The sequence below is a fragment of the Lissotriton vulgaris genome, chromosome 4_1 (assembly GCF_964263255.1).
Source record: "Lissotriton vulgaris chromosome 4_1, aLisVul1.2, whole genome shotgun sequence".
Taxonomy (NCBI): Eukaryota; Metazoa; Chordata; class Amphibia; order Caudata; family Salamandridae; genus Lissotriton; species Lissotriton vulgaris.
Window position 1 is genome coordinate 1,720,051,611 of NC_141691.1, and position 26,215 is coordinate 1,720,077,825.

Below are 26,215 nucleotides of genomic sequence, written 5' to 3' on the forward strand. Positions count from 1 at the left end.
TTTAAGGCCCAAGAAATGTTTTTTCATTCCATCACAGTGCACAAATTTCCCAGAGCCAGTGTGCGAATGTGTTTCTGCTCATGCCAATCCTTGATTGGTCAGTAGTTGAGGGTATATTAGGCTGTGTCTCCCATAACCTTTGCATACCTGTTGCTGTTGTGTGTATTAACATGAGGTGCTTTCTAATAAATCCCAATAATCGCAATCACCAGGAGAGCTCTTTTTTAAAATGAATTCCTCTGAGTAAGAACACTTTCACCTGGGTCTTTAATTTTTGTAAATAAAACTGAAGCTGCAGGTGCAGGTAAGAGCGGTGGGGCCAGGTTGAGGGGGAGATTAGACAGGCTACCACAAGGGAAAATTAAATAATTAATTTACCCTCGTCGTCATCTGCTGAAACTCCTCCCCCCCAACTAGCCCCATCGTTCTTACTTGCACGGGCCACAAATAAAAAAACAATACAGTGGGAGAAAACTCCCGTTCTTGTAACTCTGTGTGGTGCATCCAACTGGCTTGACTGGGTTAATATATATACCTTAACTGAGTGTCATTACAGCCCTGAAGAACACATGTTGGCTGCATCGGCTGTGTTCATTGTGATCACAAAATATTATTAAGTCCTATCGTGATAACAAGTAGCATTTCTTTGGAAAGCTGTAACACATGCTATATTTGTTTTATGTTGTTCTCTAGGTAGGACAACATTGTTTATGCTATTGACAAAGTTATTGTACTTTTACATTTGCTCTATTCAATGTATATTGGGTGTGAGGATATTCACTTGATGTAGTGCTGTAATTTTTTTACATTTATCCAACTATAAACAATATCTTTTTTTTAACACTGATCTGGCTTCAGACTATTTATATATATATATTTTTTTTTTTGCACTTTACTGTTTGGTGTGTGTATATATGTTTTTAGGAATTTGCACTTAAGCACTTTATTAAGCAGCCTTTTCTCTTCAGTGGATATCGTAGTATGTACATTTAATGATGGCCGCCACATTGGTAACTTTTGTACTGATTCCCCTTATTTATGTCTATGACTACGTGAAAGTAGAATGGTTGCATTTTACATTTTTAATGCATGCTGGAACCCGTAGTTTCAGTATTGGCGAAATAATTATTAAAAGAAAAAGACACTGTTCTGGAACTGCTCCAACATGGGATTAATAAATATTTCGCCAATACTGAAACTACGGGTTCCAGCATGCATTAAAACTACTTACCAGTGCAAGTGACGTGGATCAAAGTCACGTGGACATCGCGAGTATGCAGATAATGGCGCCCCTGCGAATTAGCCAGTTGGAACATGTGACATCCTCTGATGAAGAAGCCTCCGGGCTTTGAAACGCGTAAGGAACTTTGGTTATGATGTGTAAACTGCCGGTTTTACAAATTAAAGCTTGGTTGAAGCACTCCTCAGCGTGGGCGTCTTTGCTGCAGGGCAACTTTTTGATGAATATATATATATATATACATATACATCTCAAACACAATAAAATGATGGCTGGAGTGCTGAAGCGTTTCAAACACTCACCCCAGCCAAGAGATCTGGGTTAAATCCATTGTTCTTTTGCTCACCATGCCACCCCAGTTTGGATTCCAGCCATAAGCAAATCAGTCTTAACCCTGCTCTCTCTCTCTCTCTCTCTCTCTCTCTCTCTCTCTCTCTCTATATATATATATATATATATATAGGTAGAAAGGTAGTTATAGTTAGGTCTGCTTTTCCATACATGGAGCATGGTTTGCTAAGAGCTTTGGCCACGTTTCACACATTTTCACAAAACTTTCCACACACAAAATATTTTCATCCCCCTTAGCTCCTTTCCCAAACGTTTTGGGGTGACCCGTCAAGTGAGAATAAAGGGTGGAGCCAAAAAGCAAAATCCCCATGCATTTTCCATAAACTTCTTTAAGACGGGCTACTGCAAAAACTGCTGAATGGAGTTACACCAAATTAAACTAGAGGCTAGATCTTGGTCCGCAGATTGTGCTTTTGTGTTTTGGTGTAAATCCATTCAGTAGTTTTTGAGATAATAAGGGTAAACAAATATATAACATTTGGATGACTGGGTTAACAAGAGTCTGGAACACTCTCACAGGAGCGTTCGGATTGGCCCAGGAAGCTATATTTTCCTTGGGCTAGCACGCTCCTGCAGGAGTCAGACTCCTGTGAGGGTGAGCCATTACAGGACTCTGAAACGTAGCACCCAGACCTGAGGTTCCAAAATATATACATTTCCATTGCAATTTCCTGACTGTTCATTGTCATCAATAAGGAGATGAAAATATGCATGTACCTGATGGACTCTCCCGTAGGAGCTAACCTTTTTTGCTGGATTTGTAGCAGCTGAAGACCAGCCGCGGGAATGCCCCACCGCAATTGTAGCGGGCCCTTGATGGAACCTGCAGGTTTCATCAGTACGACGGGAGGCTGTGCTCATGATGTCAGCGTGGAAGTACGGCGGGAATTGTAGTATGAATTTGCATCAACCAACCGGGGATTAACAGAACAACATTTGCATAGCGCACTTTACGGACTCACTTAAGGGTATTTTTTATCATTCACTCGCAGAACCAGGAGGCCATGGGAATGGCCCCGCCCACTGGGGCAGGTATCTGGGAACAAAAATGTGCGCTGTAAGCTGCCGTTTGTTTGTGAGAATTTGCCATTGAAGAAGGGAACATATTCCCGAAACGCGTCTGGCCTGGCAATATTTTTACTTTCATGAAATTTCCATTGCTGTTGCCAGACTCAATAAAGAGATGCAAATATGCACGTACCTGATGGACTCTCCATTAGGGGCTAACCTTTTTTGGTGAAGATATATATATATATATAAATAGATAGATACATATAGATATGGGGGCAGGGTAGGGCCCCCCTGACCTCCTAGGCCAATAGAGGGAGACCTTGAAGGAACCTCCCCTGGGCGAAAAAAGAAAACAAATGCCATAAAAAATGCTGCAATGCCACAAGATTCTTGTGGGATTGAAAAATAAATTGCGTATGGGCCATATTTACTTATTACAAGCCCCAGGGAGCCTACCTACACGGCCCCCATCCCCATGCCTGATGAGGCCAAAGCCCACCCCCAGGGCCGACATTCATTTTTATAGGAAGTGGGGCCAAATGCCCCCCTCCCCGAGCCTCTAAAGACCCTATGGAGTCAATCCCCGGGTCCAGCTCAGCAGCTATGTGCCAGGGTGCCCACCCCTAGGACATAGCAGATTCCCTGCTGCAGCAGTGAAGGCAGGGAAACATGTGTTTGCCCTCCTTCCAAGCAGGAGCAAACATCAAGTTCGATCCCAGCGTGCTGGAACTTAAAAAAGCTCCCGCCCACTAGGAGTGGACTTTAGATCTGTTTTGCTTCCCTCAGTGATGCTCAGATATACTTCATTCTCTGCTAAATTATCTGCACTCTCTTGTGGAAGTTCCAGTCCTCAGGTTAAAAAAGGTTCCTCACTTTTTCCATTGGCCCATGACAGCTACCCCACATTTCAATGGCGAGTGCCCAGATGTTGCCCATTTGTTCCTCTGTCACATTTAAAGCAATTCCTGGATAACACTATAATCATGTTTTACAAGCCTGGTATTTTAATCTTAAATATGGGCAAAGAACACAACTAATGCCATTACAACATTGTGGCTGTAATTTTATGATGATGGGACTTTCAAATTTAAACAAAGACAGTTGTACTAACCTGACACTGATACTTCTCGGCATCGAACTAGGTCGCTTTTGTTGCCCACTAGTATAATAGGTATGTCTTCTGTCTGGCGGGCTCGGCGTAGCTGTATTCGGAGTTCAGAAGCTCTCTCAAAGCTTGACTTGTCGGTAATGGAATACACGATCAAATATGCATCACCGACTTGCATGCAGTGATCTTGGATCCACTTGTCATCACCCTGATGAAAAAGGTGCAGAAAAAAAGAGTTACTATACTAATTAGATTCAGAAGAAAAATCACTATTTAAAAGTTTGACTGTTACTATCAAAGTTGCCTAGTTATATCTGTTTTTCTGTCAGAGGCAAAGAAGCTGTCAGGAGGCGCATTGCCAGTGCGCCACCTTCCTGAAGGCAGACGTCTGGAGAAGGGTAAGGGGGTTCTATGGACTCCCCAGACATCCCTTTTCAGGCTGGTGCCATCACTCACTGCATCCGCCTACAAGGGGATCTCTAAACCTTTAAAAGTGCAGGCAGGTTGCCGCCTGCATAGTGAAACACGGAGCCGCTGCTTCAAAGCCGCTTCATATTTCACTTGAATACACTGCCCCCAGGGCAACCTAGGTTTTAATATAATATGGAGGTATTTTCCTTGCTAGCGCTGGGTGCACCTTTTGAAAAGTGCGCCCGGCGCTCACAAGGAAATTGCACCACATTCCATAGCACGCCCCCTGATCTCATTTAGGTAGACTAACATGATTTAAGTACAAGCGTAAGAAAACTATCCACGAGCCAGGGAAGGCTATAAGAAGGACCCACATGGTCAGAAATGGCTTAAAAAAAGCACAAACATTGGGGCGCAGCCACCAAGGTCAAGATGGAAGCCTATAGTAACAAAGAAAGGGAGGTACCCTACTATTTAGAATAGGGACAGGGTCAGTACAGGTCAAAAGTCAATTTGTTTAAAATGACTATTTGAATGTATATCAAATGGTTTTATATGTGAAATTGTATAGGATTTTTTATAGTTAGGGTAAAGGTTGTCGTCAGTAACACAAGAATGTATTATTAATAAATTGTGTTATATTACTTAGAAAACTGTCCTGAAGAAGGTGAACCATCCATTAACTCACCGAAACGCCGCGTCGACTCTGTTGTCTAAATTATTTTTACAAATGTCAATATGAAATGTGTTTATGTATGAACTGTTTTTAAATTTTTGATTGTAATAAACATGTAAAAAAAAAATTTTAAACAATTGTATTTTTGGGGGGTTTTATTATCTTGTGTCTTTGCTGACGTAATTTACCTTATGAGTAGTTGTCAATAGGACTAGATTGATGTTTATTATTAGTCCACATTTGAGGTAATCTGGTGCCTTTAAGTTCGGGACTTCTTTTGACTTTTGACCAAGATGGAAGCCTGCCATCACCACATCTCGAGAATTTAGGTGCCCGATGTTGCTGTGTGGTAGGCCCACCTCAATGCGGTGGAGCACATTGGGCGGAGGTGAGGCGGTATGCATTCCTGGGGCAGCCCCAGCCTGGAGACAGGAGGCATGGCTGGGGCACAATTTGACAGTCTGCGAACTCTTCTGTGATTCAAGCAGCATGACAGCTCCCCGATTGAGGGGTTTAGGAGATCTCCAGTGACCTCCCCGGGAGCCCTGCTTTCAATATTATTAGGAGGGCTTTGCCCACCTACGGCAGTGGGCATGTCTGCACAGGGCTGGTGCCACTGGTGGATTTCTCCCGTACCTCATAGTGTTTGGCCGGGGCAATCGAGGGCACACATGCGGGGGGCTTTTAAGGGCTCTGACAATGACCAGCCCTTAGGTGAGGGGGCCTAGGTAGATTGGGGATGTAAGCTCTGGCATCTCATTAAACATGAAGAAGCCTTAAGTGTGGCCAAGCCCTAACCATCTGCTGGTCAGAGTCTGGCCCTCCACTTTACTGGCCCGTTACCGTACAGGGATTGAACCAGATGTGTAACTATATAGGGGGCCATAGGATTCGGAGCTACAGTGCTAAAGAAAAACTCAGTGGCAGCACACTTTCAGTGAACCCTGCCACTGTTGGATTAACCCAAGAAGACGTGTGCTGAAAATACTGGGGGCTAGATGGATTTCCTTTGTTGCAATGCAGGGATCAATCAGATATATTGGCAGGGCTTGGGCTGCTTTATCAGGCTATGCTCCGGGGGTGTTTCTTGCGCACTGGGGATAGCAGCAACTACAATGCCAGCCTTCCTGCAAAGGGGCCCTGGTGCGGCTCGTACTGAATGCTACCTGTGACACCAGGGATCGGGTGACAGCTGTTTCCCGAGGATGTGGGTGAGACCATTCATGTGCTGGGAGCCCTCCAGTCCTGTACCTGAACGTACTCTTGTCTGAGTCCATCCTTCTGCACGGGTTAGGCTCCCCCCCCACACTTGAGAAGATCTTGGATGATCGCCTCCGGTTGCTCGTGCAGCCTGCAAGCAGAGCAGATCGATAATTATAGGGCTCCGCAAGTAGACTTACTCCATTGTTCGGGTGATGGCCTGTGGACAGCAGTGACTCCTCCCAGCTGATCTGTACTTGGTAGTGCTGGCTGCCCATGATGCCTTGAGGCAATCTGGCTGGTGAAATCGCGCCTTCGCTCCTGATGTCATTCACCACCCTATGACTGGGAATAGGGCGCATTAAGCTACTTGTACGGAAGCCAGCCCAGACCAAAATAGATCAATACACCACCTCTGTACCAGATAACAGGGGGCCCATGGCGGAATCCCTGCCTATCAAGCCGGTTCAAACCCCACAGATTTGACAGACAGCCTTGCAGCAAATCCGGATTCCAGGCAAGCAGTGGAATCCAGAGTACGGTAGATGGAATCCACATTGACTTCTCCCTTCGGTGTCAGGAACTGTGCAAGGTGGCAGAGAGTGACTGAAACCAATCCCCAGATTTTGACTATTGGAGATTATGTAGTGACCTCCAAATGCTAGGCTCCCAAACTGATGGAAGAAATACCAAAAACAGCTCCAGAAGGAACAACCTGTGCCTTATCAGATTTCCAGAGGAGGTGGAGGTCTCCAGGATGGACATCCTCCTGGATGAATGGTTCGGGTCCTGGGTTCTGTTAGATAAAATGTCTATCCGTTTTGTAGTAGAAAGTGGGAGCACCATGCCCTTTCTAAAAGACCCCCATTGGAGGACCCCCTCTCGCCCACTAATAGAGTGCATCCTTAACCACTGCAATGCTATCCTCCGGGAAGCCCAGAATCAACCAGGTCCGTGGTACCTTAATGCCAAAATCCTACATTTTCCAGACTATACCAGAGCATCCCAGCAGCGTCACCGCCAATTTGAAGACTTTACGCAGAAACTCAAGGCACTGAAGATTGAGTACATACTCATGTTTCCAGCCTGTCTCAAAGTGATCTCTGACTCATCAACCTACTTCTTTGAGACCCCCGACCAAGCACAGGAGTGAGTGACAGAGCAGCAGCCGCTGCGACTGGCGAGCTCTGAGGGCCTGGTGGAGCACCCTGGATAAAACATACCCACTCCCGAAATGGATAACCAGGGCCTACATGGAAAATGAAAATCAGCGAGCCCACCTCCTGTGGAGGAGGCTCCACATGTAGCTGATCTGAGCCAACCCTCTCTGACACCCCGATTCTTTTTAAGAGCCTTGTGGGTGCTCTGGACTTATTGACATGACCCCCCAGGCCACCAAACAGCATGTTTTTTGACCCATGAACTGTTGTGTCCCCCCCGGGGACTATCTATGATGTGGGGTGATGTACCTCCGACAGTCTTTGTGTGGAGGGATGTGAAAGGGAGATGGAATGGTCTTCATACAGTTGTCTAGTATCAGAGGTTGTACTCTAAATATTAGTTGCTACTGTCAATCACTGATTTTGTCCTGTCTTTCTTATGATGCTTCCAAGCTAGAAGTATGGGTGGGGAGAATTGGAAGGGGGTATGTTATTTTGAGTTGGGTTGCTGCTTTGCAATCTTTCTTACAGGTACACATCACAGGGTTCTCCACCGTCTATATCCCAAATTTGGATAAGACTCAATGGTGCCCCTCGCCAACCTACCTTGCCTCCATGAGGCTATAGATTGAACCGCCATTATTAGATCCCTCCCTCCAGATGGTTATAGTCGTCTCCTGGAATATGAACTTTCTCTTAGACCATATCAAGAGATTGGTGGTGCTGCGCTATATCAAAAGATATAGACCTGATGTGAGCCTCCTCCATTAGACACACCTCTTCGGAACCAGATGTACGACCTTTACAGTTTGTGAGTCACAGATTGTATCGTTTTGCGACTCGCAATTTGCGACTTGCAAAATGTAATTTATAACAGTGTCTCAGACAGTTTTCAATTACTAATGAAGTTGTAAATTGCCTGCCTCATTAATATTCATGAGGCAGGTGAAATTTGCAACCCCATCGGGAAAGGCTTTCACTCCCAGGAATGGTGGCCTGCTGGGGTCAGCAGACCACCATGTCTGTGACTGCTTTTTAAATAAAGCAGTTTTTTTTAAATGCAGCCCGTTTTCCCTAAAGGAAAATGGGATGCATTTAAAAAAGAAACATGAAATGTTTCTGTTTCCTTTTTTAAGAGTAGGCAGTGATCCCTGGGACCTCTGCCTGCTCTTAAAAAATATTTTCACATACATTCACAGAGGGGAAGTGGGTGGAAGCTTCAGTAGGCATGGTGGAAAAAGCAATGAACGTACCTGGCAACCCTGAAGAGGCATGTGAATGGGCCACCCTGATGAAGAAGACCTAATTGGTCATTAAAGGGATATCATTTTTTATGTTGTGACAGGCTCTTTCAAGAGACTGTATTGTTGCAGACACAGGAAAGAAGTGCAGAAAGGAGCTTGAGTTATAGATAAGGCCAAAGGTCACTGTAAGGTTGTGTTTTGGACCTTTTGTAGATTCAGGATACTAGAAGCTCTATGCATTAGAAGTTGGCATAATAAATGTTGGAATTGATGGGAACGCCAACGAGGTTTACGTTTCCTCAAAGGGGTGTGAAGAATGGGCCAACCTCATGAACCTTTATTAATCCTACGTCTTAGAGACGTACAGTGGTCCCTGGGACAACCTGGATTATTGACCAGATTGTCAGCAACTGGCAGGATAGACAAGGGAGGCAGTGGTAGAAAGCTAAACAGATTTTGTATGAGGCTGCCAGGGAGGAGTAATGGGGCTGTATTTCCCTGATTCTCCTCAGGGGAACAATTTCCACCCAGTGTCCTAGTGATGGCAACTGGGTGATGGAAAATCAGTCAGACAACAGCTGGAAATCTTGTTTGTTTATTCCTGTCTCAAACAGGGCCATCCAACAATCTGAGGCTAGTGTAGAAAAAAAGAACAAGCTGGTCTACTCAGTCAGTTGCCATTGTTTGAGAGTTGCTTGTCAGAATATAGTGTAGGAAATACTGACCAGCCAAAACATTTCAAATATTGTGGACCAAATGATCAAAAAGGTAAAACTTTATAAGCATAGATGTGCTATTCTTAATTTCACATCTACACACATGTAGTCAAGGTACGGTCAAGTGGAGCGGAGTATACAGTCAAACATACATATCTTCTCTACATTTTGGTCTTCGATATTTAGGCCAAGATATTATGGTACACTGATATAGCTTGCAACACACGAGCACACACTACAGAGAATGCAAAGTGATACCTTATTCTCCCACATGTCGATCAGAATAATGGTGGCGCTTTCTCCGTCTACCGTCAGGGTTCTCTCGTATGTGTTCTCTGCAAAGGAAATAGAGTATAAGTGAATATTATGGTAGTTCAATCACACAAAACACATGTAAACAGATCCAAGTACATTGATATCGATTTCAATCTCTGCAGTCTGGTGTTACTAATCCCAACACTGCATTCACCGTGATATACCAGTGTGTTCTTCACATCCTGGCTCGCTTTCCATGGCTGCCATAAAAGGCACAACAGTGAAAGTGACAAGAGTAAGTGTGGACCCTCCAGAACACAATAAAGCAGCAGACAAACAGACTCCAGCCAGCCCTGATCATGGAAAATAATGTGTTGCCCTCCCACCAGTGATGTTTTGTGGTTCGCATTACTACTGCTTCAAGTATGTTGGCTGGATATCAGCTGCAATATTTGGCTTTGCTGGGGAAGTCTGTAACTCTGCCAAGACTGAAATAGTTGCAGAAATGTCAGGATATATCAATCTTCAACTTTCTAGGGTTCTGCAAGGGCACCTCACAAGGGTAGTTCTAGTTTATTACTGGGATGCGCTCAGTAGGGGCAAGGCATCTTCAGAGCCCTCACCCTACTGGTCTAAAGACAATGGGGCAGATTTCCAAGCCCCTTGTGCCACTTTTCCCATGTTAAAAGTGCCGCAAGGGGCTTGTAAATGTGCCCCTATGCATCCTCTGTGGGGGCACAATTCACACACTTTTTTTGCTCCCCTGATTTTTTCTCATGCTTAAATGTGCAAAAATCACTTTGCGATCACACACCGCACATCCTGAATCACAGAATGAGGTTTTCAGGAATTTGACAGTCGGAGACCTAGGTTTAGGGCAGGAGACCGGTGCTTCAGAGTAGGGACCATCCTGCAGAAGAAGTAAGTGAACAACCACAAACGTTCATGTCTGTGGGTACTTAGATCCCTCTGCCAGGTACATTGCCAGCCTGGAAACGTGTGTGAATGTACTCCAGTGAAAGACCGAAACAAGCCACTGCTCATTGAGAGAAAGGTAAGAGAACAGCCATAAATTAAATGAAAGAGTGGAGAAAAGGGTTTCTCCGTAGGGAAAAATATCCCACTCTAGATTATTTTTTGTAAATTATTTGTGCAAATTCACAACTTTGCAAGATTTACTCACCTAGATTTTACACTTTGTGGAAAATTCCCATAAGTACATTTTGCAATTGGAAGGACTCCTGGTTTCAATCGGATAGTGTCACCTCGCTTTTCATCAAGTGGGGACAGGGCTTCTCGCTCCTTACACATTTTCAATACTGTAAACAAACTGGGTGTTGCACCTTCAAGTGCAACAACACCATCTCTTTGCTTTAAGTGATTTATCAGTATAAAACAAAGCACCACATCACAACAACTTCTTGGCAAGTTTAGGGAGTGTCCTCCCACAGATGTATGACATTACAACGCATACATTTACATCGCAGTACATTACATCGCGGTTTTTACAACGCAAGTTGTTACAAAAACTTGTATTGGAGGGCGCTGGACTTAGGAGTAGTATAATTTACTATTCCAACTCTAGTTTACATACAGTAGGGAAGGTGTTGGATAGTAAATTATACTATTCCTTGTCCTGGAGCGCCATCCAGCGCAAGTCGTTGTAACGACTTGCGCTGTAAAAACCGCGATATAATAGCATCGCAATGTAATCCCCGCGTTGTAAACGATGTTTACCCCTACCACGCAGCCACTCTACATGAAGTTTATTGGCCCCTTGATATTGTGTGAGCTTTGACTGTTTCTACATTACATATAGTAGTTATTAGTACATCAGCAATTTAGGTCCAATTCAGAAGTGTAATAATGTTAACTTGCTTTTTACATAGTCTTGCACACAGCACTTCTGTAATTTTTAAGGGTTGTAAATACGGGAGTTTCATTTACTCAAATTATTGCCTCATGAACTGCTGGTAACGTCAGATGTCAGTGGTAAACGTGAACTCATTTGGGGGGTCATTTATACATAGCGTGCAGCGCACTAGCCCATCCGGTCCACAGAGGCTCTGGTTTCTGCTTCTCTGGCAGAGGACTGCATGCTGGAGTGGCTGGTGCAGGTAAGGGTAGATTCAACAGACGACCAAAAGGGAAAAATAATTATTTATTTAATTTTCCCTCTGCATCATCTGTCGAATCCCTCGCCCGAACTCCACCTGCCCTACCACTCTTACCTGCACGGACCGCTCCTGACCGCACGCCACATTAAGAGAACCTTACCTGCCTGGCAGGGTTGTCACTGCCTTCAGAAATTACAAAGGAGGAGCGCTTTGGTGAGCAGGAGCTAGTGTGGATTCTTTAGGGTAGTTACGCATTGTATCAGCCCCTTCCTAGGCTAACCTATTCAATGTACAACTTACAAATGTGAAACCATCAAACTTTTCTCCACAGGGAAAATAAAGAAAGTCATAACCTACATCGACAACAACAAACAGGGACTGTTGCATCCTCTAAGGACCCACCGCTATACCCCAATATGGGCCACCTTTGACCTCCTCTTTTGCACTGAACTCACAACATAACATCTAAAAAGATAACATTCTACCATCATCCATCCTTTAATTCCTCCATGGTGATGCCCTCACACCTCTCTTTAATATCATCGATACCTCCCTCAGCCAAGGAGCCTTCCCAGTCATTCTCAAAACAGGACTAAATATTCCCTTCTGAAAACGTTTACCTGGGACCCAGAAGATCATGGCAACTATTGATCCATCACCCACCTGTCTACCTTTGGTAAAATGACTGAGAAAGCAGTCTCCCTACAACTACAAGAGGAAATAAGCAATAATGCCCCCCGACAGGTCTATTAATCCATCTTCAGACCTCTTGGCAGCACAGCAATCTTTAAATTGTTGACAACACCCTCCTGTTTAGCAACAACACCGTCCCCTCCTCCTTGATCTTACTTGACCTTTCTTTATACCTTGCACAGCCAACCACCGAATACTGATCCACCCGCTGCAAACACACTGGGGCTCTCTGATATGGCCCAGCAATGTTTATGTTTTTACCTCGCGAACAGCTACCAGTTTGTCCAGATGCGCCAAGACACTACCCATCTCATGTGAAGTGTCCAGTGCCCCAGCCTGTACCCCATCATCTTCAACCTCTACATGGCATCCCTTGGACTCTTACTTGCCAGCAACAGCATCATGATCCATCCATAGACCACTGACACAGAACTCTGCCTGAAAAACCTGCCTCGATCTAATTTAGAATTTAATTTCCACCACCTACCTAAAACTCTAACTGGCCAAGACAGAATTTCTCCAGTTTGCGAAGTGACGCAAACAATCACACATTGAAGTCTGTCTCTCCGAAATGAACATGTGGGTTCATTCCCCAGGTGACATAGAAAGCAAAATCACTTAGTTTCATTCTTGATACTGACCTCGCCTTCAAAGAACATATTGGTAACAAACGAATATAACATGGTAACAACTCTAAAACCTGAAGAAAGTGAATCTGTACCTTCCAAAAACTGACTTCTGAACAGTGATCCAGTTCTTAGTCGACTTGCATCTTGATAGTGTCAATGCCCTGCTCGGTTATCTCCCTGGCATTACATTGTCTTTTCTGACAGGCTGCATGTAGCAGCATGTCTCATCAAAGCTCCAACAAACCATGAAGAAAATAGACTAATTCCCCCATCAAGCCCACATCATCTTCATGAGAAGCTACATTATATGCAAGGTTAACAGAATCTGCACAACTCTATATGTGGCACAGACACTAACTACCTCTGTTGTACAGGGTCACACAAAAAAACAGGCATCCCTAGACTGGAGACAAAAAAAATAATCCAAAACAAGAAGAGAAGCCAACTCCACAAAGGAGCTGAAGATCAAACTCTTCGGACAACACTACATCTCCACTTCAGAGCATTCACCACCCCGCTTCATTGTAAAGGATCCTGATATGTTACTTAAGACTCTGGCCTTTGTTCAGTGCTCTGTTTCTAGCTAGTTAGGTTTGCTCTCTGCAAACACCTATGCTTATATAGGTGGCTGTAGCAAGACAGAAATATCAAGCAGAGCATAGGAATCGTGACAAAAGACAGTTGGACCTCTCTTTAGAGAAGGTGAGGAGAAGAACTAAGTAAAAAAGAATTTGTGAACATGAACTTTCGTGAAGTGTTCACAGTCGAAATAATAGATTCTATATTCACAGGGGCATGGGAAATGTATAGGAAACTAATGGTAGGGAAGGGACTGGTGCCTGATTCAATATGTTATCAGGATACATTGGTAGCCTGTGGAAATATTCACAGCACCACCAAAATGTGTGCTGGAAGTAGAATGCATAAAGGAAATGTGATTTTGTTTTATTAAAGTCAAACAATAAATATAACAAATGGTCTAGTGAGCACAATAATGTAAGGTCTAAGATGGCCAGGAGTTCAAACGGTATATTTACGTTGGCTACAAGTTGGGTGACAGGCGTGTCTATGATATGCTTAAAATATTTCAGTCCCGATGTCTTTCCACGGCCCTGTATGGGGCAGGTGTCTGGGGCCATGCCCCGGCGGGATCGCTCCAGGTAGAGGAGAACACCTTTTTAAAGAGACTTTTGTGTCTACCCAGCTCAGTTTCCAACGTTTTCGTGCACAAAGAATTGGGTATTTTCCATCTCTCCGATTTAGTTCTCCTGAGACCACTTATGCTCTGACGCTCGATATGGATGAAAGAAGAGACGTCCTTGTGTAGATCAATTATTTCTGACTGTTTGTCCCTGGACAACTATCGAAGGATACCATGGATAAAATATAATGTGGATAGTTTCCAGGAGATTTTTGGCCTGGATATTTTTACTAACAATTGTGGTGCCTCTGATCTAGCTAACCATGAAATCAAGAACTCTTTTTTAAATCACCAAGCCAACAGACGGCACCAAGACAATGTTGAACTTTCCTCTTGCATTTTATATCATGATTTAAATGACTTTTCGGGCTTTCAACCGTATTTATCGCAGGTGACCTGGAAGTCCCACAGGTATGTGCTGACTAGATTGAGAACTGGGATAGCCCACAAACTAGTGGCCTTCCCACAACAGCGTTTACCCCCTGTTGGCCCATGCCCATGTGATAACATCTGTTTACAAAGCACTATGCACTTTCTTTTGTTTTGTCAACTGTATAAACACCTGCGGATTGCTTATCTTAAACCTTTGTTTGTAAAGTTTGGAGTAAGGACTGTAAAGGACTCAAGGAGACTGCTTTTTAACCTTCAACACCCTGATGTGTGTTTTTACACAGGTACCTTCCTCTTAAAATCAATTAATGCCAGGAAAAGTATGCAGTTTTAACCAGTATTAACTTATCTGTATAGTTTGCGCTAATATGGCCACCGCTTTTTAACTGTACTCTTGTATGTTGTGCTTTTATGGACGTGTTTCTTGTTCCGAATAAAGCCTTATGAAATGAATGTATAGGAAACTAATGATAGGGAAGGGACTGGTGCCTGATTCAATATGTTATCAGGATACATTGGTAGCCTGTGGAAATATTCACAGTACCACTAAAATGTGTGCTGGAAGTAGAATGCAGAAAGGGAAATGTGATTTTGTTTTATTAAAGTCAAACAAAAGCAGACTGCTAATAGGAGGTATGTAGGACTCAACTCGGTTATGCAGAACTTAATTAAAATGCTGAAGACAGATTGGAAGTATACCTGATGCTGCAGGACTGTAGCATTCCCTGCATTATGTTTCACCAGGGGACAGTCATCATTAACAATTCTGATAGATCCGTAACGAGGTGAGGGAAACCTGAAATAAGTAATAGATGTGGCCAGGTTGGATTATTTGGAGGTTGATGAGACTTTGTTGTACAGCTGACTCATAAACAACATAAGTGGCTTTAGCCTGGGCCCCCACTGTGGGTGGGTTACACCCTACATAGGAAATAAGAGACACATTCTTGCAAGTGGTGTGATCAGAGAGAACCCTCAAGGATCCACAGAAAGGTCCATGTTTGGTGATGCATTTATCAGCACCTCTGCAGATGTCCTGGAGTGGAACATTTCCATCGTTCTAGATAAAGCTTGGGTCTGCAGCAGAAATGATACCCCAAACTGGGTGAATAAATAAGGAACAGTTTCAGAAAAGTCAAAATGGGTTCATAATGTGTCCGACTGATATTAAATGGAGCTCTGTGGATCTGCATCGTGTCCCATTCTAGGGATCAGACCTCCAGAAGGATAGATGGGTTAAAGGTAGCCCAGCACAAATAAATAACCCCAAAAAGGAATACCATGGAAGTACAGGGCAGAGATCAGTAGTCTTTCCAAGAGCAAGGATAGAATTGGAGGCTTAAGAGAAGACCAGCTTTTGTCCAATGTAGGTCCAGAGGGGGACAGAGCAGGGCCGGATTTTCAGGGTATCCACCTATGGTTAATTGTAACGCACTATACTGAAACTAAATAGAACATATTTACATAGTCGTTCATAAGATTTACCACCTGGGCATACCAGTGGACAGCCTAGAACTAGAGTCCATGCTGCTGTGCCAGGCAGGCAGTTGGCGAGTCAATACAAGCCATATGGTCATACTCTGCATAAATCCCTATGTATACTTGCACTTTGCATACATAATTGTATAGCAGCAGGGCCATATTGAACACAGGGTGCTGTAAATAGAACGTGATGTGTGTAATCCAGTTGACAACAAAATAGATTTCCAAATGAGCTGGATTCAATTTGGGCAGCGGTAGACAACATACTTTTCAGTTACAGTAAAGATAGTGTGCTAAAATGACATGTAAAGGTAAGCAATGCCACAAGGAAGGTAACCTTAAAGATTATCAAGGAACCATGGGCCCTGGTCCATCCCAGGAACCCGCTGACTCTCCTCTGCGTGCATACTTGTCGATGGCGGGAATGCTGGGGTTGGGGGTGTTATTTGGAGACTGTGACTGCAGAGACAGAGGTCTGTTGTCCCTTACCAGCACACGTGTTTGCTTTCACAGGCACTCGCGATGATTCTCAGGGGAATTCGGCTTTAGGAATACTAGTAAGGCAAGAATTTTGATAACACGTGCACATCCCATTCTTGGATTATAGTGGATTATCCATCCAGAACAGGGCAAACAATGGTCTGGTCACATTACTGAGGCTGAATGACCTCAGCATCTGTGATTCGACCCAAACATTTGTACATCTGCACCTTAGTGCCGCAAAGATCTTCATAGAGGAGAGGGCAACTAGCGCTTGTAGGGTAACAGTGTGGTATGAAAAGTGAAAATCATGACTCGAAATGAAGTGAGACCTCAAATGAAAAAGGTTTACATTCAGAACTCTAATGATGAGCTTTTAGAAACTATGTAAAGAGAATTAGATCTGAGCCCACCTCCAGCAGGTACATTAAACGTGTGTGTTCCTTGTTAAATCCATATCTGCCATCTCTATGTGGAATCCTTGTGAAAAAAAAGTGTTGGCCTTAGTCCCAATGTAGGTCTAATGTTCCTGGGGACGGTAATCATAAAGAAATGCAGCTCTCCTCCCCCTAAAGGAGTCTCATACTGTCAGAGCTTTCAAACTGAGCGTTCACTCCTCAGCCCAGGGGGCATATGTAGGTAGGCGTTTGCGATTCGCAAAAGCCGGAATTCGCAGAATTCCGGCTTTTGCCAATCGCAAACGACCATTTGGTATGTAAGTACCACATAGCATAATAAGGAATCACAAAAATTGCGATTCTTTATGTTGCTCAAGCATTTAAGGAATCGCAATTTTGCGATTCCTTAAATGCTATGTAGGGGTGCCTTTAAAATAGCGATTTGGGCTTAAGGAATTGTAAAATACCACCTACTCCAAGTAGATGGTATTTAGCGATTTCCTTTCAAAAATGTTTTTGTTTTTTTATTCAAAGTGCCATGTGGCGCACAGACATGCCCTTAGGGCATGTATGTGCGCCACATGTACTTACAGGCACATTCCAGGGGTGCAACAGGTGTCCTTTGGACACCCTGGCACCCTTGGAATTGCGATTCTCAAATTGCGATTTTCTCATAGAAAATGACAATTGAGAATGTATCCCAATCATTCCTATGGGCCTCTTGGCCCATAGGAATGAATGGGACACTAATTCTTTAATTGCGATTCGCAATTTGCAAATCGCAATTAAGGATTTTTTGAGATTCGCAAAAAAATTGCGAATTTTTACCTACATTCCATTTTGCAATTCTCAAATAGCGATTCCTTAAAAATCGCTATTTGAGAATCGCAAAATGTGAATTACCTACATATGCCCCCAGGTCTCTGAGCTGTGCATTTAGGAGTGCACACCTGGAAACCTGGCTCAGGTCACATGCTTGCTGGGCCAAAAATGTTCCCTCTAATTTAAAGTGTTTTTCCAATAAACAAAATGAAAACATAGAAATCCTGGATTAATGTTCTTCCCTATGCAAGGCCCTATTTCCTCAGTGAAGCCCCATCTCTGTGCAACTGGTAAAAAGTTGTGTTCCGTTTGACGTCATTATCCAGAATGTCCGAGTTCAATGGAGTGATTAAGTTGACAAACATCCAATCAAGCATGCTCAGAAAGAGGGCCATGTTCCAATCCAACTTCCTGGTAGAACTAACCAGGTAACTGTCGTCATCAAGCTTAGACTGATGAAGCATCCAGTACATGGCATTACCCAAAACACAAGTGCAAACACTAGAGGGGTGCAAAACAAGTCTGAACATACACAACATACACAAGTAGAACACAAGCACCTGTAAATCCCTCCACTGATCTGCCTGCCGCTGCTTCGCCTGATTCCTCTCTAATGTCAGACGGTAACTTAGGGTTCTACCACTTTCTAACCTTTCGTGTCTTTTTCCTTCTAATTTGGGCCCCAGACAAATGATTTGAGTGATTGAAAACTCAGTGCAGAGGAGTGGGGGGGGGGGGGAGGGGGGGACCTTTTTCAACAGGATTGTTATCTAGAACTGTTTTAAAAGTGCTTGTATACCGCTTCCGGCCTCAGGATTGTAGGCAAATAGCTGTGGCATGTATGCCATACTCCCCTCACGCTGCCAGCCAATGGTTGTAGGCGGATAGATGTTTAACACGCACTACAGGCTTCAATAATTTGAAATGTTCCACAAATCACTCCACTGACTTCCAGTGGATCCAAGACACAACTCAAGTCCCTGGGCACCATGTATGGCGTCTTCTGGATCAGGGATCGATCTACTTATGTTCCCACCAAGAATCTGCACCCCAGGCACATCCCTACAATCTGCAAATTCAGATTTATGTGGAAGAAACACAGAGCGAGAACACTGAGGACAGATACATCTAAGCTGGCAAAAATATAAGGAAAACTCCTCTGTGTGAGCAATGCTTTGTCTACTAGGACCTCACCATATGAGCACACTCCCACCCCTTTTTGCAGCAACCAGTAGTGGCCATTTACAGTGCTAATCCACCTTCGACAAGTGTACATTTTAACAAAATCCACTAATCATACCATTAAACTGGGATTATCCTGGTTTTTCATCGGGTGGCTTTCGGTCTGACGACAAATTCCAAGACTGATTTACATGGAGATTATCTACCTAAGATGCCCAACCTTTGCTAACCTCACCATGAACAGATGGATATATAGCAACATATTGGCAATCTATAAAACCCTTAAATCACTGAGTAGTAGTGGGGAAGGTGATGAAGCAAGGGACTTGCCATTATTTTACCGACTCGTGATAAAAGCACTTGGTGGTGTGTGGGGAATCAAAGAGTTTAATATTTCTTTTTAAAACAGTTACTCAATAGTGAAAGAGTTGGGAATTTGTAGCATGGATAAGTGAATTTAATAGTGTGTTGTCTTCTAAGGATACACATTAAATAAGGTAACAAAAACACAAATGACTTCTATTTGAAGCAATTCATGGCCTTAAACAATAAGTAGATTCAGATTATGGGCCTAATTACAAACTATGCATCTTCTCCAAGGCAAAAATGCATCCACCAATTGATGGCAAGGGTAGATGGAGAGAGATTAGGGGCACCGCTGGACCTTGGCAGGCACAGGCAGGCGCACTGATCCTTTTATCAGATGGTACCACTTTGAATCTCATAGGAGCAGTGACCACCACAAACCGAAGCCCATATTTTCTATATAGTTGCATAGGCACTCAGACAAAGTAATGTGCCAAAAGCATTTTTGTGCCAAAAATGACGCAAACACACCTCCAAAATTGCTTTGCGGATCTCCAACCCCAGCCCCCCCCCCTTATTATCTATGCAAAAGGGGTGTAAAAGGGCAGGCAAAGTGAAAACACTCATAGATTTTCAAACATGCAAGATCTGCTAAAATATCATGACACAGCTTTGAGTAAAATCCTAACATACTTTGTAGGGCCATACCAGGCTTTGGGTGTTTCCCCGGGAGGCTGACAGGGTGGAGGCTGGTTTTCCAGCGGTGGGGCCGGTTTTGTTACTGGGTGCAGGTTTTGCAATGGTGCTTCTATATCGACCCCATAGTAATAAAAGCAGCAAGCGTTTCAAGCCTCCAGGGGCCAGGCAGTGCTTTCCCAGGGGCTGGTCTGAGAAAATTGCCAGGTCTGCTTTGGGGTCCCAGTCTGGCCCTGATCGTTTGAAACGAGGCAAAAACGAGGGGCCCGCTGAATAACATTTGATAGCCTTACACGTAAGACGCGTATTTTACGTGAAATTACACATTTTATGCAACTTACTCTTGTGCGGTTACCATTGCACTGCAATTTGTACTGGAGGGTGTACCTAGAGGAAAAATCTCAGGCTCGACACTGCTACCTTCCCATTACGCCGTAGAGCAACACCTAGGAGTATATTTACTAAAATGCCTTGAAACGCAGCGACTAAAGTTTCTGAGCTGCTTTGCATGAGAGGGAAAGAGAGCAAGAAAGTGCCACATCTACAAAGATGTAGTGCTGTCCTGCCCTCTCCCCAGCTCTTGCAGGCAGCCAGCTTGCCTTGCATAGAGTCCTGCACACATCTTAGCACCATTGTGCAAATGTGTGCATAGGTTTTGTACTGGAAAGCTACAATGCCAGTACAAATTTACTATGCTCAGACTAACTTTGAAACGTTTCCTACTTTGTCTGTATACTGTGCAGCACACATGCAAAGTCAGAAAAGACTGGAGAAATAAAAGCATTACTCCGCCATAACGTCAGTGTTAAAAAGATGTTATTTTTTAATGCAGAACCCTCTCTTCTTTTCTTGGCAGAAAGGGTTGCGCGCCTAAAATTATGCATGGTTGCATGGGAATGCCAATGTACCATACACAGAACTTCCCTTGAAGCAAAGTAAAGTACATTTGTGCTACTTTTCAGATGGCTTTCCACCACAATTTTGTGCTGGAAAGTAGATTGCAAATAAACATTTTCTGCCGATTTGCGTCTGTTTTGGAGCTCAAACACAATGCCAAATGTTACTAAATAAACCCCTTAGCGAAGCGCAAAACAGGCTTTTTTCAGCAGTGTGGCCACTCACTGGTGTGTCTTTTTTAGTAAATTTAGCGTTGCCCAATTTCTAATGTTCAGGCAATGCTGGGGGAAAATGACAACTGACTCGATTGCATTACCATTGTGTAAAAAACTGGCTCACTGTATACTTTAGGGGTGGAGTTGGCAGAGGTGGGTACGCCTCTCTTCCCCACTTGTTTTTCCATCAGGTTCTCCTGCCCAAAGTGGGGGGTAAAACCAGAGGGGACCAGTTGCCGAGTACAGTAAGTGGTCTGGAGAGGCTCACAAAGGCGGTTTGCCTTTGAAGCTTCTCCTTCATGAACCCTGCCCATCCTGTGGGAGGAGGCTTGGCACCTCGTCCCAGGATGTGCATTGTTCCAGGCCCCCGAAAGCAGCAGGCTCTCGACCCAGGGGTCCAGAAACATGTCTGGTGGTGGCAGCCTGCGCAGCCACTCAGTCAGGTCACTGGTAGTTGGTCGAATTTCAGGGGGCATCTCTAAGATGCCCTCTGTTGTGCATTTTACATTAAATCACACATTGGCATCAGCGCGGGTTTAATCTGCTGAGAAGTTTGAGACCAAACTTCTCAGTCTTCAGTGTAGCCATCATGGTGCTGTGGAGTTCATAATGACAAACTTCCAGCACCATATACTCTTAATGGCAACACTGCACTTACAGGGCCCAGGAATGGACTTGGGGGCTGTGGGGGTACAGGGCTCATGCACCTGTACCCTCACCACTGGTATACGGCACCCAGCTACAGAGGTGACTGATGTATGCAAGGGCAGTGGTTTGAGGGCATGGCACACAGGGGTGTGTGCCATGTTAACTCTTTGTTTTGTTCTGCACAAGGACACGCAGCCTGCAAAGGCAGTGTGTGTGTGTCAGGGTACAGGTCCTCTAAGGGTGGCACAATAAGTGCTGAAGCCCTTAGGGGCCTTCTCTGGCCACAGTGCCCTGGGTACCTGTAGTACCATTTACCAGGGGGTGGCATGTGGCCAAAGGTGCCAATTGGGTTTAGGCTTCAATGCAGGTTTAGGGAAGGAACACAGGCCCTGGGTACCTGGTTGGCAGAAGCCCGGGCACACTCAGTCAAAGCACATCAGCAATTCAGGAAAAAGTGGTGGCATACCATGCAAGAAAGAGGGCACTTTCTCACACATTGATATTTTACAGAAAAAGAGTTTTCCAAAATTAATGATTTTAACACTCAAATTAACATAATCCCTGGTCTGTTCATAAAATGAATAAACCCCATAACAAGCTTCCACGAAGTGCGGAAGTATTTTGTCCAACACATGCCATATAATTAAACCGGCAAAAAACACATAACAGCTCCTGAAATTGAAATGTATTTTTCATTGGTGGTATTTTTAAGGGCCAGCTATCAATTCTATCTCAGAATATTTAGCCAATAAAGACATTAAAGTATGTAGTGCAGTGATTGTATTTTTTTATGACTGACCCAGCGGTAATTTCCCCAAGTGGCATTTGCTACTGCACTAATTCAATATCGCTGGTGGTAATCAGCATATCACTGGATACTCCAGGTGGAACATTAGTCAGGGCCATAGCCTGGTCAGTGAAACTGGGGGGGGGGGGGGGGGGGGGGGGGGTGTGGGCTTCAGATTTTCCGACAATCGCGCCGTCATATCATGTCATTCATTATATGAGAAAGTGAATGAGGGGGTATAAGGGCCAGTGGAAAGGGAAAGGAGAGTTGATTGTGAGGGGATACTTAAAATACAGTACGTTGTAAAATAACAATGTTTTAAGTCCTTCAAAACATAAACAAAAGTGTGTGTGTGTGTGTTTTTGTCTGGGTATTTAAAAATCCCAATTGAAATCCAAGACACACCTCACCATATCAGAATGAAAGCTCTGGTACCCAACCATTTATTAAAAAATACATTTTTTGGGGGCTGTGTAAGACCATAATCACAACCCCCCCCCCCTCCCCCCTCCCCCCCCCCCACCCCCCCCGAAGCTACGCCCCTGGCATTGGTGTGGGAAGAGCTGTCATTTATCACCTGCCCAAATTTACGACCTTATTAGGGCACTGGCATCTTACCTCCCAGAGTTTCACACTCTCCATCCGTATTATCATGAACACCTGCGAAGATATTAGCGAGGGCAGTCTTTCCTACTCCGTGCTCCCCTATCAGCACCACCCGGTAGTAGGTGTTCCCAGACTCCGAGGAGATGACGGAATCAGAGGAGTCGGAGGACCAGCTCCCCCTGTAGTAGTCTTCGGGGTTGATGGTGTACTTCCGGGTCAAGTGTGGATGCTTCTGGACCAGGAGGTGCCTCGCGTCCGCCGGGATGCTCCAGCGTTGCTGCTGCGGCGTCAGAGAGGTGTTACTGCGACGCATCCTCACGTTCAGAGTCATGTTTGCCCCTGCAACAAAAAGTATTATATTGGTATTAGATCACAGGGCACAAACCGTCTTCGTTTGTATGTTTTCTGTTTAAAACTAGGCCCATTATTAAAACTTTTGAGTAGGTAAGAAAAAAACGCGCTGGCAAAAAAGTTGCATTTCAGTCTGCAAATAAGGTATCTTGATTCGCAAAATTACAAATTGTAGGCCACATTTACAAAGTTTAGGGAGAGCAATTTCCTAATTGCGATTTTGTGCAAGTCGGAATTAGGAAATTGCAATTCCTAATGTACAAAAATTCACAAGTTACTAATAGCGATTCCTCATTGGCTTTACAAAAGACCTACCACATGAATGTTTTTTTTTGCACTTTTATATAGCGCTAGCTTGACCCAAAGGTATTGGAGCGCTTTACGTGAGCACTAGTTATATTACACAAGGACACATTTATTTTTTGGTAGGCACAGGGAGATTAAGTGATTTGCCCAGAATCACAGGATGAGCCGACGGGAAGACTCGAACCTGGTCCCTCATCTCCAAAATTAATGAGGTAGATCACAATTTGCGACCCTTTAGTAATTGCTGCCGTCATAGGAATGATGGCCTGCTGGGGCAGTAGACCATGATGTCTGTGACTTCTTTTTTAATAAATAAATCTTTTTGTTTAATTGCAGCCCATTTTCTTACAAAAAATATGTGATGTATTTAAAAAAAATGAAACTTTTCAGTTTCTTTTTTTGAGAGCAGGCAGTGGTCCTTTGGACCACTGCCTGTTCTTAAAATATATTGTTTCAACATTCACGAGGGGAAAGGGGCCCACTGGGGACACCTTCCCATTTGCGAATGGTTACCACCACCCTTGAGATGTTGGTAAAAAATTAATGATTTGTGACCGCAATTCAGTTGCAAAACATTCATACATAGCACTGCAATACCGTATCAGGAAGGGAAGCCCTAAACAAGCCCCTTCCAAATACCGAATCACTTAACACACTGCGATTCAGTAAAATGTTACTGAATCACAATTTGTGCTATGTACATATGTAAAAGCATTTTGGCGGTCGCTAATGCCCCAATTCTGCGAAACGGGCCATTTCCAAATGCATAAATGCTTTTGACATGTGCCCCTTTGTATTGTACATGTGCATGGGACACACTGCTGCCACGCTCTCCGGTGAATGGATTTTCAGCAGTCATAAGTGTGAGTTAGGGGGCTGGGGAAATGGAAGGTTTCTATGTGGTAACTCTTTGCAAATGTAGTGAATACTGTAAAGTACTGGGCATTGAACATCATTGACAATGCCTTTTGCCCCCTTACTGCGTTTCTGAAGTCACAAATACTCCAAATTTGCCAGCATTCTATGACCAAAAAAAAGAGGGAATTACAGTTTTCTGACATTCTATTTAGCATAAATTGACATCAAAGGAAATTACATCACAAAAAGTTTCCTTAATTCGAAAACAGGAAATCAGTGTGTGGCCTTTGATACAGAGGATATCACCTCACGGGTGGACATTAGGCTGAAAAGATAAATATACTAAGTAGTAAGTGTAAAAACACGACTACAGGCCTTTTCCATCTATGCACCAAGGATCTGGAGCAACATCCACGTACCCACCCGGACCGTCCCAATTAACCCTGGTTGAAACACTAAGCTACGCTCGCGGAGTGTGCGTAGTTTGCTCAACTATGCGCTACGCAAATTGCACGTAGCACAGTGCAAAAGAGCGTAGCGAGCATTTTTTGCTCGCTCGCGGTCCTCAACGTCAAGTTGGCGACTGCGAGCGAGCAAAATCACCATCCCGGCGAGACTTTTTCCTCGTTCGCGATCAGCAACATCAAGTTGCCGATCGCAGCGTGGAAAATAAACCTCCCGGCGAGATTCTCAATGCGGGGAGGTCAGGTTTCTCATTGCGAGTGGTCGCGTATGCTCGCGACCACTCGTGATAAGAAACTACAAGTCCGCTTTGAGGAAGCTGCCGCTCGAGTTCAAATCGACTCGAGCGGCAGAAAACGACCGCTTGCACTGTGCAAGATGCCGTTTGCAATAATTGCACAGTGCGGACAAGCATCCGGCACTGTGCAATCAGTGCGAACAGCATGTTCTCTACCACACTACGCAGTTCGCGTAGCTACGTGTAGCATGCGTAGTGCGAAATGCACTACGTGTAGCTGCGCGTAGCGCTACTGCGCAAACTACGCCAAGGGTTAGTCCCAATGCTGTTACAATTTAGGAAAGAGTTGAGACTTGCCTCTTTAAAGAACACTACATTACAATGAATTAACCATCCACATCTCAGCTTTCTCTCCTACTACTCGCCGACTTTAATCTTGTCTTTGACTATGCATAGTGCTCTGCTGCCTTATGGCTAGGTTTGCTCTCGAGAAATGCCATCTACATACATACGTAAACACATGAGAGGAAAGCAGAGGGAAGGTTACGAGAAATGTAAGTCAGAGGAAAGAAAAAGATGGATGGAGAGAGCAGGGAAAAGAAAGATGAAAGAAGTAGAATGAGAGAACAATAGTAAGAGGAGAGGCAAAAAAGAGGGGTGAGAGGAAGGAGGAGGAAATCCGAGATGATATGGTGATAGAAAAGAGAGGGGTTGAGAGACAGAGTGAGAGGGCATATAAAAACTGAGTGAAGGGAAAAAGAGATGAGGAATGGAAAGCACAGAAATATAGGGTATGTTGGAAGGGAAGAGAGGAGTAGGACGAGAAGAAGAAAAAGTGTAGAACAATGTAATGGGGATAACAGAACAACGGACGAGCAGGGATGGAGAGAGAGGAAAGAGGACTTAAGTAGATGAGAGGGAAGAGAATCAGGGTGACTTGTGTAAAAAAAACTGAAAAAGAGACAGCGATGTGGAACCTTGAGGAGAAAAGAGTGGGAGGTAAAGACGTGAAGAGGTAGCAGACGAGAGAGCGATGCAAAAGTAGGTGAGCGAATGAGAGTTAAAAATAGGAGATTGAG

The 26,215-nt window shown here is 44.1% G+C and overlaps 1 protein-coding gene across 1 annotated transcript in view; it reads right to left on the reverse strand.

Annotated features, from left to right (window-relative positions):
* GEM (GTP binding protein overexpressed in skeletal muscle) overlaps positions 1–26,215 on the reverse strand; it is a 38,019-nt gene that overhangs the window by 2,281 nt on the left and 9,523 nt on the right. Inside the window, exons 2-4 of the mRNA XM_086966000.1 lie at positions 22,934–23,260; positions 9,376–9,452; positions 3,714–3,918 (exon numbers count right to left, since the gene is read on the reverse strand). Of these exons, the coding sequence (XP_086822126.1) occupies positions 3,714–3,918; positions 9,376–9,452; positions 22,934–23,252 (601 nt within the window). The 5' untranslated portion in view covers positions 23,253–23,260. The remainder of the gene's footprint in view (positions 1–3,713; positions 3,919–9,375; positions 9,453–22,933; positions 23,261–26,215) is intronic.